At 41.4% G+C, this 18,266-nt stretch overlaps 1 protein-coding gene across 16 annotated transcripts in view; it reads left to right on the forward strand.

Annotated features, from left to right (window-relative positions):
• The window catches only part of LOC105684715 (peripheral plasma membrane protein CASK), a 148,904-nt gene that overhangs the window by 6,204 nt on the left and 124,434 nt on the right, over positions 1–18,266 (forward strand). For 13 of the 16 annotated variants that reach the window (XM_048650327.1, XM_048650329.1, XM_048650333.1 and 10 more), the window contains exons 2-6: positions 6,600–6,712; positions 8,845–8,950; positions 9,970–10,047; positions 11,514–11,689; positions 16,037–16,108. In XM_048650327.1, coding sequence (XP_048506284.1) covers positions 6,600–6,712; positions 8,845–8,950; positions 9,970–10,047; positions 11,514–11,689; positions 16,037–16,108 — 545 coding nt within the window. The remainder of the gene's footprint in view (positions 1–6,599; positions 6,713–8,844; positions 8,951–9,969; positions 10,048–11,513; positions 11,690–16,036; positions 16,109–18,266) is intronic. The other 3 variants (XM_048650336.1, XM_020851909.2, XM_020851941.2) reach the window with 1 other exon arrangement.

The following is an 18,266-nucleotide window of genomic DNA, read 5'->3' on the forward strand; positions in this document are numbered from 1 at the left end:
CCGTCAATAGTTTTGGTAACGTTGAACCTTGAGTAGCGTACAACACATGTAGTGTATTCTCGACAGACTTCGATTGTACGGAGCAACTAATTTTCTGAAACTTGGAATCCAATATCGATCGGGTTGTATTTTTCGAGACGACTCTTTGCCCTCACCTCGGCGATGCTTTCTGGTACAAAGGTCAGATCAGGTCAGAGAATTCGCGTATCACAGAGGCGACTGAAAACCTCGTGTGGTCGATACGTTGCGCATCAATATCTTGTACATCGTTGTTACCAACGTTTACGAGGTGATTATCATTTCCTGTACACGCTCGACGAAATTCCTCATCGGCTTCAAAGCTCAAAGGTACCGCACGTGTCGATGGGCAGCACAGAACTGAGGTTCGCTCTTTTGCCCCATGAGATCGAGGTTTGCGGTTTGGCTAGGTCGTCGTTTATCGAGACGCGATATCCACCTGAAATAGTTGAAATTATTGTTGTATACGTACAATCTGCTTTGGGGTCGATAGATCCGGGAAGTAAATTTCTTTTTCGTGGCTGTGTACATCGTTTTACTTTTTCTACAAGGCTTTTGCGAAATGAAGTTGCAAAAACTGTGCGACTGATCACCGCGATTTGAGTGCAATCGAAAGACCGTTTCAATTTGCTTCGCATTCAAAGTAACATCGACTGCGCAGAACGATTGAAATCCTGCTGAATTGAACTCATCCGTTTGGTTAGAAAGTAATACATTGTAGGCAATGAAAGTTCTCTCAGCTCGTTAAAAATGTATTTATATAGTTTCTTGTTAATTTACACTGCGATTGCAAGTAAAGTATGGATGCGAATTTTTAACATTGCACCGCGTATGCCTTCATAGGGGTGAGTTCGTCGCACAGTGCTATTATACGTACGTACGGTGCATACCCTTATAGCTGTTACGTATACATACATGAGTATTATAAGACCTGACCAACGTGGCGTCAAGCCGGGAAAAATTATTCAGCCCCAAGCTGTTCTCGCGAAGGATAGAGAACAGGAGGTAAAAACAACATTTCTAAATTAGAAGAGAGCCAGAAGCTATACATCTCGTGTCTTTTTGTGTATTGCGCTGCTGCTGCTGTTGGAGGCACCGTATAATAACGTGCCAACCGTAAATGTATGTCTTCTCGTAGGTCTTTTGCGAAGTCTCATATAGTTTTGAAACCGCGCCCGAAGTTTTCTCATATTTTTTAACATAAGCATCGTATGGTAGTTATAAAATGGCAATTGATTTACGTTATTTCAATTCTAATATGCGTGTTGGTATAATTTTTTTCCAGAATTTAATTAACGTTTCCTAGCGACGTAGGGAGTACTCATCCACCATAGAGACAATGCGTTTAATGATGTGATCGCAATCGCAATGAACAGAACTGAGATCATAATTATAGCAGTAAAATTACACGTATGAAACCGTGCTCTTCACAAAACTGTAGTTATTTACAATGTCTCGTCACATGGTATTTCAATGTATGTGACGAAGGATGTATATCACTTCAGTCTACTTTACTATATTCGTATATCTATGATCAGAATTCTCGTATTCATATTCTCAGAACATTGCATCAGCTTTTCTATTTATGTATTTCGTATGAAGCTAGATAATTGAATAATTTTCAAGTGGGGTGACCGTCAAAGGTTCAGAAAGACGAAAGTTCAAACCGGCGAAAATTCTAAAGTTCCGTGCGCCTTGATGATCCGAATAAAATAATAACCATGTACAGATCACGTTTACAAATTATAATAAAAGCGGAACTGATTTTTCATTATTTCATCATTGGAGTGTATGGTTGTTGATTATCGAATCACAGATAGATCATCGTCATAAATTGGCCAATGGAAGAGGTAACTGCATGTTTCCGCTCTATTGAATTTTGTAGCATCAGCAATCGACGTTTTCGATCGCTGTTCAACCACCGAAGTTTAATGAACCGCTGTTAAAGTCTCTGCATTGTCGATATAAATGAACCGTAATCTATTAATTACAGTGGATGATAATGATATTGCAATCCATGGAATATAACTCCTCACGTTTATGTAATTACTCACCGAAAAGGTGATCAGTCTCATTATCTGAGGGCAGCCGGTATCGCACGATCCCACTCTGCACATACCCTGCACAATTATCGCTGATCGCGGGCAGTAGGGAAAGGCATTTCAGATCTTTATCGATGCACATACCTACCTTATCGCGGATGTACATCATTCAGCGCTCGAGAGCTATTTTATATTCTGACTACATACCTACTTGCAATGTTTCACTCACAGACACTTGATAAAAAACCTATGTGCGAACTTCAATGCAAGCAAATCGAGCTGATGATTTCCTTCTTCGATATCCTGCATTTATATTGAGGCAAGAGCGAAAATGTAAAATATACCATAAATAAAACAGAAGTAGCGTCGAACGATTATTTCGTCTCTTGGACAATTCGCGTTAGACAGAATAACGCGATTATGAAAAAAAATTTGTGCGGAAGCTTTATAATTACGTGTTCCATCTCCTCCTTATACACGAATGAGAATCGGTACAGAAAATCATGTTCAATGAAGGAATATGACATTTGTCATTTCTCGTTTTTACGTTGTGGTGCAGTATTCTTTTTATAGGTTCGGCAACGAACGAAACAATATTATACGTTGTCTCCAAAACGAAGATCGTTCAGCGCAGGTACCGATATTCGTGTATATACCTTTTTATGACTGTATAGATATAATATCAACGTTAAGAAATGTTTCTCATTCTCAGTTTCCCAAAAAAAAAGAGAAGAAATATATTCCATAGAAACGCGAAGGAGTCCTAAACTATGTTTCCGTTTACTCGAGCCGTTTGGTCGGTCGTTCGTTCAGTAGTCGTTGGTAGAACATCATATTTCTCCATTGAAATTCGTCGCCAGCTATTACTTGCGCGACTTATATTAGGCTTAACCCTCGTGATCAAAATAACGATTACGGAATACCAGAATTTTGGCTTCTTTCTGAGCAGAACGCAATGATATCATTTAACCGTTATTATTTTTATCTTCGGAATATGAGGAAGCAACAGATAAAATATCAACACCGCAGACACCACCCTCCGGTATTTTCTGATTGCAAGCTTATACTACCGAGGAAGCTCGAGCAGACAACGCGGCGTCGCTATAAGTATACGTACGGCACCTTCCACTACGTCACTCGTACGGCAGCCGCAGGGTGGTGGAAAAAGAAGGATTGCGAGACCGGCAGGCGTCGCGGCGTCGACGAGACGAGGTCGACTTATCCATACAGCTCCGTAGATGTAGCTATACCTATGCTCTCGCTACGCCCTTATATGCACATAGATATATCGTAGACTCGTACGAGCAACGAGGGTGGAAAACACAGGGCGGTATCGCGTGCCATCTGCACTACAAGCTTTCACAACCGTCAAACTTTTCTGAACTGTATTACACCGTCTTCCAAAATGAACGGGCGATAAAATATGAAAGTCTCGTTATTTGGTAAATCGGCTATAGACGTGCGCCGAAGGAGAATCTCTGTGCTCCGTTCTTTTGTTCGATTTGCAATTTACGGTGGTAGTCTTTCATAACGAATCGGACCTGGCAGATCCCGCTGTGGCTTTATCGTTGGATGCGGACCTAAACTGCGTAATGAAGAAATCGAGCTTCATTGTTCTGGAGCTAGTATAATACGGTGTCGAAGCAAAGCAACGGCAACGCTCTCAATTCCGTATTATTCAGCTGACTCTACCATCGTACCTCACGGTGCTAACTGAAGCAGAACGCACGAAGCACGGTCGTCGAGTGTTGGCGCATGGTTATTTTTTCTCTCTCTCTGTTATTCTGTTTTTCATATTGATTTTTTTTTTCTTCTTTAGAGAGATATCGAAAAAATTCTTATAGCTGTATTTCCTATACATCCCCTCTCCCCTTGATCTTGGAAATCTTTCTCCAATATTCCGGCAAACCATGGCTGGTACGAATGTAGATTTTTTCATCAATCAACGGTCAATGAATGTTGTACACTACCTGTCCAGGAGATACTGTCAATAGGAATGAAAACACTCAAGCCGACGCTCAAATATTGATTCGTGAACGTCACATAAGCTGTAACCGCAACTTCACAAGAGTGCGTTCACATGAATGTGAGGATTTAGTATAAATTAGCATCGAGAATACAACTTTCTGGATTCGAAGCATTCAGAATACACATTTCTCTAAGCAACATTTCACTAGTTGGCTAGGTGAAATTGTTCTCGAATATTATGGCCCCTCGATACAGTGGGCTATCTGAATTATAACGTTAATTATCACACCCAACATCCAGGAAACAATAGTACCTCCAATACTTCCGAATGGTTATAACTCTTGGTCTCCTTTATTTTTCTCACACCGTGTAACTCCTGAACACGAAGACACAAAGCCAGGCTTCATCCCAGCTAAGTGCCGTTCGGAATGGATGTCCACTGGCACAGCTATTGAATTCTAAAGGTGTAACTTCCGTAATAGCTGCGGGGCTATTTCGTCGAAATCGATGGCGAGGGGATAAAAGATACAGGTATATATCTACCGATCGTTTGATACGAGATGTACGTCCAGTCGGTCATTATCGTACTTTTATAGGTTCCACAGACTTTTTCGTCGCATAGATTTCTTCTCACTCTTATAGTTCGTTCGTGGTTTTAGTAACTAACTAGACACAATTCGAGTTCCTTGGGTAGCCAAAATCGTTCGCTTCGAACACAATTCATAGGTTGCCCGAAGAGGAGTCACATCAATTTTCCGAGATCCCAAAAAAGTGACGTCTTCTTCACCGGAGGTAAATTTGTGGCTCCGTAGCAAAGGACACGGACAAAGTCCCGCGGCATTCTAGCTGCTCGCAATCTTACTCAAGGGTTTCGTGACCCGTGAAGTTCTGTAAAGTTGTGAGGGTTGCTCCCAATATTGCTAATCGTAAATCTCAGAAGCCGAATCACCCGACCATAAGGGAGACACGCAATTTTCCCCAGTCGTCGACCTCGCGTTGTTAACTCCTCACTCGCCATATATGTGGGCACCGTTTGTACCGGCACACCAACATTTACCTGCAAAATTTTTGTAGCGTCGTGCACCTTGGTTACCGTACACCTTCGCCAAATGCAAAATCTATCGAACTACGTGAATAGGCACACATAGAGCTTGGATAGCCAGATTCTGGCAACGTGGTCAGGAACGTGGTTACCCCGCCGCTGCAGGGTGGCTATTGTCGGCGATAATTTATTCGAATGCACAGAGCCATGCAAAGCTGCGGACCATGGAGGTTATTTATTCCACGACTAGGGGCACGATATCAATTCTATTGCCAAACTCTGATTTCGTCTATGGGGTTTTATGTCACGGTGTACTTCGCCAATGTGCTCGGGTAATTCTTTTGCCTCCATGTTGAACCATCGGTATGTGAACTCTGTTCGTTTCGCGTCCGGTATATAACGATCACGGCGAAAGGGCTTAATTTTCAGAGCTCAGAAGCTGGACATGACGAGCGCGTGCCTCGGAGGGAAAGCTCAGTTGCGGACTGATGGTGAAACGTGCAGGCTTCTGAGTTCCGAAGTCTGCAGGGTTTAGTCGAAGGAGATCGCGTAGTTGATTGACCCGGGGTTAAAATACGATACTGAAACTGCGATTGGATGAAAAGAGAAACGGCGGGTTCAGCCTCCGAAAATTATGAGCGAAATGAAAGTTCGTAACTCTATCGAAATAGCGATGGAAGGGGTGGTTAGTTTCACTGGGAAAAAGCCGACAGATATATATATACATTCAACCCCCGACGAAGTCGATGGAACGAGCTAGTGGGTTGATACAACTAGGGTATACCTATGTAAAAGCGAAAAGGCGAGACGAGGAAATGTCCCCGGTGCGTCACTAAAGGAGCTGTAGTCCTTCAACTTCACATCTTCCAATTCCTTTTGCCGCGAAATTGGCTTATTAATTATTTATAACTCACTTATAACGAAGCTCTTCAAACTTGGCATTATTGTTCTTCTCGAATAATAATGTTATCAGATATTGAGCGCGTTAATTATCGTCGCAAATATATCTGTAATTATCCAACCGATGTACGGATCCCATTCCCATTTGAGTCGTCACCTTTTGTTGTACGAAATAATTCGAATCAGATGTCCAATTCTGGTGGACGGAAAGGCCTTCAGCTTGGAGATGCCAGATGTATTGCAGGAGGAGATTAAATTATAACGCTGCAGATATTTCAAGACCCTACTTCTGTCGCGCTTCCCCTTAGGGCTGAAACAATTGAGTCAAATTATTTTGGCGCAACTCTATTTGTGAGGCTTGATTATGGAGTTTAAAATCACCTTCTTAGTCTTTCTTGACAGGCGTGAAGAGCGACTATTAATTCATATTATGCGGTTGCTTCAGACAAATTTCGAAGTGCCTCAATTAGAATTCGAGAAATTGGACCAACTTACGTTTGTCTTTGTTTGTTACTTGATAGTCATTCAGTCACAAAAATACATCGCAGTATTTTGGATTCTATTGAAGCACTGCCGAGGCCTTATTGACATGCGAAAACGTAACATACACATCCTTCTTTCTTTCACAGAGGGCCCTTCAGCGTCGTTCGAAAATGCAATCATCGCCAGACCGGACAAACCTTTGCGGTAAAGATTGTCGACGTAGCAAAATTCACATCCAGTCCTGGACTCAGTACAGCCGGTAAGTTAAGAGCTTCACTATTATTTACTCAACACAATACGCCCACTCATTTGAAATCGATACTGAATAACCCTCACAATTTTCTAACAGTACATGGTAGGCCGGGTTATCGCGCGTTTAGGACTCACTTTCACCACCGTTTTCTCGCAATATTTAGGTGATGTTCTTCCCCTAGATGACCATCTGAAAATCAGATACATATTGAGTTTTCACAACCAAGAATAACCGAATTCAGCGAATCGACTACGAATTAAGGGTTGTCAGTGAAATACAACTCTCTATAGGATTGCGCAGGAAATAGGGATTTCCAAGTTTTGCAGCAAGAAACGAACTCGAAAGAAAAATAAACGACGGAAGTTACGAGTGGCGTGGGGATTCGGGTGTGGCCTCGCGCTCCTGTACCTCGTTCGAGGATATATAAGGGGTGTCCGAATCGTCGTCGTTGGCTGTGACTCAACGGAAATAGTTTCTGTCGGGTAAAAGATGAATAAGAAGTCGAGTGTCACGTGGTTTTGAACTACGTCCATAGCTTCAAAGTAATAAAAGATTCTCATCTTTGAGTTCCGCAGTTCACTGCACAACATGCGACTCGTTTCTTTATTTTGTTAATTTGACAACTAAGGTTCTTCTTTTCCGACAGAAAAAATTGCCCAAAGATCTTGAGCGCGGCCAAAGTTGCCCTAAAAATTTTCTGTCCAGCGAACATGTCATAAGTTATCGGTTTTTGGAACATGAGTATGCATGAGTCACAAGCGATGTGACGGCGAACCAACTGGCGACGACGAGTCGGAGGGACGATTTTCGCCCCTCAGAGGTACTCGGATAGCCCATAACTTATGGTTCGCTCAATGGAATGATAATCCATGATACTTTTTCAAACTTTTGTCGCGTGAAACAATCGAGCGCCGAAAAGAAAAAGTAATTCGTTATACGTTGCGGCGGTGACTCGTGGAAGGGAAAATGTGTAACTTCGAATAAATCCATTCCGCTCAATTTCCGTTACAACTATATCGGAGCAATGTAACTTTTTCGACGAAGTTTTTATATTTTGCCATGGAAAATCCAAGGTATCTTTGCCTTAGAGTCGTGAAAACTAAAATCACTCCGTCACCCGGTGTTATTTGCACAAGTAGTAGGTACATTTATACATCTACTAACGGCATACCTCACCATGCAGTTCTCACTACCATACGAGCATCATAATTTGGCTAGCGTGCCGTGTGCCACGCCCCGGCGGTTCCAACGCGGCTGCGGGAAATTCTCGTGTGGAAATGTAGAGTTCGACGGTTGTCGTCGACAATTTTATATAGATAAATGAAAAGGAAGGGTTTTGCCACCGATAAAAAAACACTTGTTTGCCTCTGGAAAATAACCGAGTAAGCAGAAAAATTCTTTTCATTTCAAACCGGTGCTACTATCACCAGAAATTACCAGCTCCGGTGGTTTTTCTCATATTCTGTACGGATACGATGCCAATTATATATAATTTGCTGGCAATGCTTAACAGAGATGACACAGCTCGGTTAATTGACTGATTGATATATCATCTGCAAATATTTCCTGCAGCCTACCGTGGTTGACGACGATAGTAAATCGATCCTCGTACATACGTGCGTTTCACGTTACGTACTTTCTTTTTTATCATTTTTCCCCCCTTCGAACGAATTAACGCGTTTGACTCGGAATTACACATCCAAGCATCCGAGCTCACTCAAACGTATATGAATATATCGCGGTATATCCCATGCCGCGTAATGTTGGTATGGTAACGTACGTCGTCATAAATCTTTATAGCTTCGGTTAACAATATGTACCTAATTACCATCCCGTGCTAATTACTGCAGTTCTTTTCACCTGGTTTCGCAGACATTTTCCAAAGAATTATATTTCCGGGACAAGATTCTGCCGCGAAAATATTTATGTAGGTCAAGCCGTGAACTCGTTAGTCTTCAGCGAATTTGTTATACCTGCAGCAAACTTCAAACAGTTCTGCCCGGAAAAGACGTACGATTGTGCAAACTTTTTTTTTTGATGAATGGCTTTCTCAAATCAGAGCCCGATATAATATTCATCGTTATATTATATTATACGAATCGATTGAATACTTGTATAATGTCTAAACCATGTTCCAGACCTGAAACGCGAGGCAACAATATGTCACATGTTGAAGCATCCACACATAGTGGAACTCCTAGAAACTTACAGTTCCGAAGGAATGCTGTACATGGTATTCGAATAGTAAGTATCGACCGCACTTTTTCACATTGCGAATCGCATTGAGAGAGATAATTTCTTACCGAATCGAATTCGTAACGTTTTGAACAACGCATTGTAAAATCTCCGAGTGAATGATATTCAGCCGAATAAATCAAGACATGTTTGGCCTGAGTTGAATTGGATCTCCCGATTTTGGAGATCAATTTTGGAAAATACGTTTCGATCTTTTCGTGGTAATTTATCACCGACCCTCGAACTTGGAGACGAAAAATACTCACATTACCCTGTGAATAATCAAAAAGTACCAAAAAAATTACTAGCAGAATCGTCATACCGTGGCCAATGGACCTTCGACCCACGTGTATAATAATCAAAACTTTTCATCGCATTATCTCGGAGAACTTTTATAGTCGCAAATGTCTTCATGCACACATTATGCTGTTACGTTGCCAAATCTTACTCTCTTCTACTTTTCACGTTGTAAAAGTTAACGCCCCACTTTACCACGTGGTGATTGGCTGTTGTACCTGACCACCAAAATTACATGAAACGGTTATTATACGTTTGCAAAAATATTCCACATAATTCATCCACTTCTCGGTATCCTAAATTCGTTCTTCTGAAACGTATTATACTTTTCTTTGATGATCTTCAAAACTTCACAACTTTTACCAATACTAAGTACGCATTCATATAATTTCTAAAAAATTTCCTCAATTTTCGCCTTTTATATTTCTAAACTACTAACGCGTTCGTTAATTGACCTGAATGCTGAAACAATCGCCTCTTGTAGTCATTTTTAGCTATTCATCTTGTGTCATAGACTGTTGAAAGCCTCAGTACAGATGGGAGATTCTAGACAAAGGTATAGCGTCAAGTGCTTTTCTATGAGCCTCCGATGTTTAGTGGAATTAAAAATAATTTATCAGCTATGAAAAAGCAGTTGGTTTTCAAGATTCTTAGGCCCAATAACGATTGTAATTACCGCTAATAGATGGTATTGATACTAATAATAATTGGCAACGTTTTTTTTTTCGCAGCATGGATGGATCGGACCTCTGCTTCGAAGTCGTACGCCGTGCAACAGCTGGTTTTGTCTACAGTGAATTGGTCGCTAGGTTAGAGAATAGTTTCATTTGTTTAACAACATATTATACAGGCTGAGTCACATCAAATGTCTAGAATGGGAGGGACTTGACAAGCACGAGGCCCCGCCCCTTCAGCCAATCAACAACTGGCGAGTTGTTGATTGGCCGAAGGGCGGGGCCTTGTGCTTGTCAAGTTCCTCCCATTCTCGACATTTGGTGTGACTCACCCTGTATACTGATACATATCCTGGCGCACAAATCAGTGACGCTGAGATTTGCAATTCGGTTGGTCAATACATATACCTTGAGAAACATCCATTTTTTCCCTCTATTATTTCCCATCCTTCCGACCACATTCTGTTCTGTTGTTTTAATTTTTTCCGTGCCGGAAATTGTACATTCTCATCGAGTCGCTGAAATAAGAGCGAAGTTATAACGTCAACCCTTCATTGCTTTGGTTAATGAAAATTAAAGCAATACAAAAACGCGCATAACAATAGGTGATTGGATCTCCAAATACAAATGAAGTAATTTTTACTAATCTTTCACATGTAGGTCCGTATATTAATAATCGACCGATCCAATTATTTTCATCATATTCGAGATTGTATACAAAGATAAATTCACCGTAGCCATTCAACGATCGATTTCAAAATCAATCCCGACTGGAATCGAGGTTTCTATCATTGTACTTTTTTATATTTGAGGGCCATGATCCTTCGTTTATCAAAGAGTCAGATTTTACATCCACTTTTTATAAACCCATTGTGCCCGGTATGATTGGATAGATCCATGAACGCTACGCGTTATTCCCGTTTACACGGTCTGCTCGGATTCCGTATTTCTTTCCCTTTTTTTCTTGTCTTGATCAATAGGTCTTCGGTGGATGCCAAGAATGATACCTACCCGTGCATTTTATCACATCCTCGCTTTTTCTTTGCTTGTTTTTCTCTCTCAGCTCCAATTGTGGTACGTCGGACTCGTGATACGGAAAAATAAATACTCGTAATGGTTAGCGCTGACGACAATTCGTGTCATACCTCATCGTGTGCGTGTTGAATGTCCATCCGAAATCTTAAGGAAACAATCTCGCAGACCGTCTCATTACGCGCTCTACCATATCACACTATAGGCCGTACCCCGTCAGACCAACCTTCGTGGATTTGAAACCCTGAGAAACCCTGTAAAATTCTTCTCGAGTCCCCAGCGTCGAGGGGTGAAGTTCACTCGGTTGTACCGAAGGACGCAAGGCGAGGCACTGAACCGCACGGTGCTCGTAATTTTTTGACCGAACTTCCGGTTTGTATAACATTCCGGCTGTAACTCATGCACTGAACATCTCGTCCTTTGCCTAATACCTTGGGATTGTATTTATATCGCGCACGATTATATAGTTTTTATACTTACCCGTATATGTACAGGTATTACATTATATGTATCATTTTCTCTGTAGACAAGATTCGTTCTCATATTTATTTCACTGTTTCTCTTCTCAGCCACTACATGCGACAGATTTTGGAAGCCCTGCGCTACTGCCACGAAAACGATATTATTCATCGGGATCTTAAACCGCAGTGCGCGCTTCTAGCTGGAAGGGAAAATTCCGCACCTGTTAAACTTCGTGGATTTGGTGTCGCGGTGCAGTTACCAACATCACAAACAAACGGCCTCGGTAGGTTACATTATCATTAGCTCAACTTCGTGATATTGTTACATTATTATGGCTTCGTAATATTGTGTATATTATCATTATTACGTTATTCTTGATGTGCCGAGAGATATTTGCGGTGTTGATTCTCGCAGGTTGAATTTATTTCTCCGCGGACTGTATCGGTTGAAGGTTTACGAGCTGCAGAAATTTCATAGCGACTCCCCTACTTTCACTACTTTCATAATACCATCGCTGTAGTATACGACGAGATAAAGTCTGTTTAATGTAGATATATTATGTGCATGTGTACGTGTAATACGGCCGGCAATGAACCGAGTGGAAGAATTCATGGTCATATCCTAGAGGGAGTAGCACCCTATCTCGAGACACGTCATAGATCTCATCTCACGTTTCGTGTGACTGTGCGGAAAATTTATCTTCGCATCGTTTACATTCCACCGCTATACTTATGTACAAGTATACGCACATATATATTGTGTACTTGTTGTTATTGACGTCAGAGAGGCAGGATTCTTACGTGACTTTAATTTTAGCTGACCGTATATCCACACCCCGATAAGCTAAGAAATAGTAGGGTATGAGAAAAATAGCTTGGAACCAGAGAGAAAAAAAAACACATCATCGACTAATTTTCGCAAATAGAATCACGCGATGTCGCGGAGAAAGTTTTTCCTCGTTTCAGAAAACGACAACTTTGAGGGCTCGGTGAACGCTGATCGAATGAATTTTTAGAGCTGTAAATCGATCGTTCGGACGATATTATCGTACGATGCGTAGATCCGATATCGAATTTTGGCTGCGGAATCGGACGAGGGTAAATCATGCTTGGATCAGGTAAGTCGTCATTTCAAACAAGGATTACCATTTTGTGGAGCATTCACACGTGATCTGCAACGAAATTTCTATATTCGGTACTCCGTTAGGGTTACATTGTAAATGCGAAGTGGTTTCAAATTTCATTATCGCCATAGTGTATAGCGTTATACCCGAGGTTATACCGTTCGATACGAATTTGAACAAAACCCATCATCGACTGCGGTATATCGTGAACTGCGGCTGTATACCCACAACATTACAGAGAAATGCGTTCAACGCGTATAGACATGGTTTCTCGATTCCATTTATACGATTTCGAAGTTCGAACGAATAAAAATTGTCATACCAACTCACATATTCCGCACACATCTAGTTCACATCACAGCTTTTATATCTAGCTTTATGTTAATTTCTATTTTCGTTTACGGCATATTTTAGGAGTTCGTCATCAATAGGTTACTACAGTATTCACTTGAGATAAAAGCTTACGCAATTTCGTACCGTTGTCCATCTCTCCATTCTCACCTTTGGTTGGAACCTCCATTGCTTGATGAACTGTACCTTTTTCGTTCCTTCAATTTCGTTGACCTAAATCACGTCAACGACCTGTTGCCCCCCTCCTTCTTAGAGCTCACCGACAGCAGCTTCCGTATCGCCTGAAAAGCACGTACTCTATATGTGTATAATCGTCCACGCGGTTTTCCTGATCCACTTGCCTCTGCAAGCCTGTATTCCACACTCGTTCAGCTCTGCTGATCTGCCTCTGCGCACGTCATTTTGGGTTTTTTTGTTCTTTACGACAAAAAATGCATAATATTCAAATGCATGTGAGCGTGTCTTGTAAAGTTACAACACGGGGTGCGACTGAACGTATGTATAGGGTGGTTGCCGCCTTGTACAACTTGGCTTTCATGTATCCTTAACATAGCGGTAAGGTACTTTCTACACAATGATAATGTTTGCATGAAAATTCACTTTATAATTTATGCAGTATCTCTAATTTTACACTCACTCGCTCACTCAACGTGTATATCGCCCATGGATTGACATTGATCGTTACATTTCATGAAATCGAGAAAAAAATACGTCATTCAGGATTTGTCGATGCTCATTCGGGAGTTGGACGACTAGTCGCGCATCGCCTTGAGCAAGAAGCCATCCGGAATCAAAGAGTGCCCCGTTACGGTATATTTGGTTGTACGTTGAACGCGGTATGTGCAACTTTGTATAAATTCTCGGCTCACATTTCTGTTTGCTTTAAAGGCTCGCTAAGCGACGTGAGCGGGTTTTGACTCCCTATTGCAATGTTTATCCTCACGTTTCAAAGCAGCGTTCAATTCAAACGAAAGGTCACAGAATTCGTCGCCGTAATTTTCCGAAACCTTTCGAACCGACCGAATAGAAAGAGCTTCTTGTTTCCGCGGAGTCAAAAGCTTGCGGGCACGCATAATCTGCCCCATTTTTTTTATGTATGTACGAAGAGAAAATTTGATCATAGTTTATGAATATGTGACACTTGACCTGAACAGATTTCAAATATCGGGAATAAATCGCGTTCTTTAAATGTAATTTCACGGGTACCGTGAAATTTGTTTTAATTACCGTTAAGACGTGGAATAAAATTTGAGTTAATTTGCCGCCCGAGGCATTCGGAGGTGTTGTGTACGGAATTATGCTTCCGTATTTCTTTAACTCGATCCACCATTCAACTCCAACTCCCCAGTGGATCTCGTTATGCAGTTTGGTAATTAACGCTCGGTGTATACGTCGCATATAGTTAAGAAACTTAACTTAATCTTCGAGCATAATTCCCCGGAGTCCTGCGAGTTCTCCAATTATTAAATGGCGCGTAACGTACTACGACGTCTCGCGTTTCGGTCTCCGAGTATGCGACATGGCCCGAGGCTATTCCCCGTCTTTTGCGAAGCGTACTACCAACCACCTCACGTTCTCACAGACGGAATCAAACCCGCTGAATACTGCCTCTCTGATTCGATGTTGACATATCTGTATCGGTCTGCTCTAATCGTTGGTATTCACGAAGTAAATTTCCATGTAACATACAATTTTCATCGTGTCCAATCCATTTCGTCGATGTTTATTACGATTTTATTGTTGGATGCTCTACCTCTATGCATAGGTAGGTACTCGCTACACCATACATACATGGTCGGCTCATATTCATATCACTTGCTCCCATTCGACTTTTTCTTCCATGTTCGATGTAAGGGTGTAGAGAGAGAATGCAACAGCGGATGGGTACAATTCACATTGGACGTACGATTACGTGCGACGTCATACGTAATTACCGCGCAAGCGATCACTGATTTTCACTCATTGTATCCAGCTAATCGCAATTAACCCGTTGCGAGATTGCTGGAAATATTGAACCGTGTAATAGAGGGTTATTACGAACCAATGCAAATCAAGCGACGATAGCGAGGGTGTCAGGTTGGCGGTAGCTTCCGCTGCCCCGATTAAAGTCGATTATTTTTTTCAATCGTCTTGATTGTCAGAAACAGGGCGTGTCAAATATTGATTTTCTCACCGGACGCTAACCTTGGGATGTTCATTGCAATTGATGTAAACAGGTTCGCCGATGTGTAGCTTTGACAATTCTCAAGGTGAGGGTACAAGGGTAGTGTTTCAACCGGACTTATTTGTTGTGCCAAAGTGGATCCAATCTTGAAAGTTCGCGAGCAGCCCGTATCCATCCTCTTTTGTGTAATACTTATGACGTGGTGTAAAAGAGGTGAAATTCGGATCGAAAAGTGACATCCGGTGGCACGAATGTAAGGTAAACTTTTCATCGCTCTTGTCTGAAGTTGTCGGATATTTTTGACAAGTTCCATAACTTCTCGGGGTAGAGATTGAAGTAGGTAAGCCCTGAAAATTAATGCGGAACATAACTTTGAAATACCTCGGAATAGTTGAACCGCGCTTCAATTTATAATCTCAAAGTCGTTTTGAATGGGCGAAATACCTTCGGTACGCATCCGTGAAGGGGGAGGGCGGGCGCCGATCCGTTACAGCTCTTTGATGAATATCTTTAATATCAAGATAAACAAATCTTCCCGATTCAATCGTCGATTTGCAGCGTTGCCCACGTATCTATACCCTGACCATGTACATCTGAACACGTGTGCGTGCGTTGGAATATTCATGACAAATACCGCACAGTGTAAGAAATTCATTATCGAGCTGCTCTCATCGCGCTGTTGAGCAAACCTGTATGGGAGATTATCGTTACGATATACCATAGAGCAACGATTTGAGTTTTAAATTAGCATAGTATCATCTGCACCGCAACACGTATCGTGGATATTATTGAAAAGTTGAGTATTCGTGCACGGATTGAAATTTCACGCGTGCGTTGAATCGAAGAAAGTTAGTGAAAAGTTATTTTGGATCTGTACCTCAGGTCTGTGGATGTTTTATTAAAAAAGTTAAAATTTAATCTAGAGTTTAAAGTAGCGCGACACGGAATGGCAAGGTAGGTTGATAACCTGTCTTTGGTTTGAATGAATGCAGAATGTTTCGCGAGCGAGTATCGGCGAAGTCTGAGCCCAAAGGGGCAGCTCTACTTGAAGGCCGACACCGAGGGTAAGCCTGATCTAACCTTAACTCATCGCTTCCCCAGGATTTTGTGTCGTATCGTTACACCCCCTCGAACTTTATACACACGACGCTTCCACCTTTCCCTCATGATACTTTCCTCTGCGCATTATATGCCTTCCAATATTATAATAGGAGTTGTTAGCGCTTGCCTGCTTGCCCTTTACCTCCTGTCTAATCGTATCCGTTCCACTTCGTGTATCCGACGTCGTAAATTCAATTGCAACTGTCATCGTCATATTCATCCCAACTTTCGATTAGTTTAGAATTTCTGATGCGATTCACCGGTACAAGACACAGTTGAACTTCAAAGAGTTTTCACTAATTCTATTCCAATCGATAAGCTTATTGTACTTGGATTGTGTTCGAATTTTTTCGTGAACCCGAAAAGTCATCAACCAGAGAAACATACATCTAGCTAGCAGGACTGTGTCGGAAAGATTGTCATGAGCACCTATTACCTGTACATCCAGAAATCGTGTAACGATAATCGATATTAGAGAACTTATTACAACGCTGCTCTCCAATATGGCCTTTTAAGATCACGCCAGTGGAGCGCTCCAAAATCGATTTTCCACAAGAACAAGAACAGCGTTGAGCGTCTAATTACGATCGTCTCTGAAATGAATTTTTCCGACACGACTCCGCTGGCCGGAAGAACTTAATGAGAAAATAAAAACTGAACTTTTTGGTCGATTCTTATCTCCAAACACGAAGTAAATCGCATCGAAATTTCAGATTCCGCTTCTGTTACCCGATCACCCGCCTGGCCTGTTCTCGTTTGCTGACAGCTTTTTCGATATTGATATATCATTAATTTATTAATGTTTGGCGTTACAGCCGTCACAACGTGCAGCAGCTAAAAGTAATCCACAATGACTTACGTATGTCACATTACACATGGCTTGTGCAATCACATGTTGATATAACCATGGAAAATTCACACGTCCCTGACGTACAAGTTTGATGCACGATGATCGATCATCCATCATCACGAAGGAAAACAATTCTTTCTCTGAAGTTGTTTTCGACGGTCCATATCACACATCATATGTTTGATTTGTTATGTATATCCGTGATCATGATTTGACGAGAAACGCTCCCGACCATATACAACCTCTGAAGCCACAATGACCACACGTTATCTGCATCGAGCCTTTGATCTGTACAGAAATGTGCTGTATCAGCTGGTGATATACTTCGGCATTATTCATCCGATTCAACGGTTTAACTGTAATGATACAAGTTCATCGGTATAATAGTGTATCATTTTCTGTTCATAATTCACACGTTGATGTAACAATGATTTATGAATGACGGTTTCTATCATTTCTCGATCGATTGGAGTTGATTTTTTCTTTGATTGAAAATTGTAACTTCTTTCGAAAGCGATCGATCGAGAACAGTTCGCTCGGAAATATTTTTCGAGTCATTCAATGATCTTTAAAATGATCGGATATACCATGTATCCCAGCGTTTACACTAGGGTATGTCTGCTACAAGCCTTACAAGCGGCTAGCGGACATGCTGTAATGTTAACGTTGGGACACATGATATGTTGCATGGGGTATTCTTTCGAAGAGCGATGTCCGAATGAATAAAAACGACAATATTAACTGCACGTGACAATTGTTCGGGATCAGGTCGAGTGACGGCAAAGTTCAATTTTCCAGGTAAAATACACAGAGGCTTCAACGAGTCGCCATGTTTGTATTCGGAGAGTTAATGTGATCTATAATGTTTAACATCGCTGAAAATTATTGTGTGATAAATAAAATCGATAACCGGTGAAATTTTTATTAACATTTTTCCAGTGATTAACTCTAGAGGCGTGACAGGATGTCATGAAACCGGTAGGCGTACGTATCATTATACATGTTATCATATGGTTCACGTCTGATGCGATAACTCAATCATGTTATTTATGATATTGTGCAGCGTAAATTAATTTATCTCACCGGGACGATGGTTATATAATCAAGCTTGTTCGTACAGTAATCGTGGAAGACAGAATTATTTCAAGCACACGTACGGTGTGGTTATGCAAAAAATAATGTAGTACAGGAAGAGTTAGTTCTTCATTTTGGAACAATTGGTAAACATCTCATAAACTAAGGATCAATTTTTGGATGTCACAGGATCTGAA

This window comes from Athalia rosae, chromosome 2 (assembly GCF_917208135.1).
Source record: "Athalia rosae chromosome 2, iyAthRosa1.1, whole genome shotgun sequence".
NCBI classification, from domain to species: Eukaryota; Metazoa; Arthropoda; class Insecta; order Hymenoptera; family Athaliidae; genus Athalia; species Athalia rosae.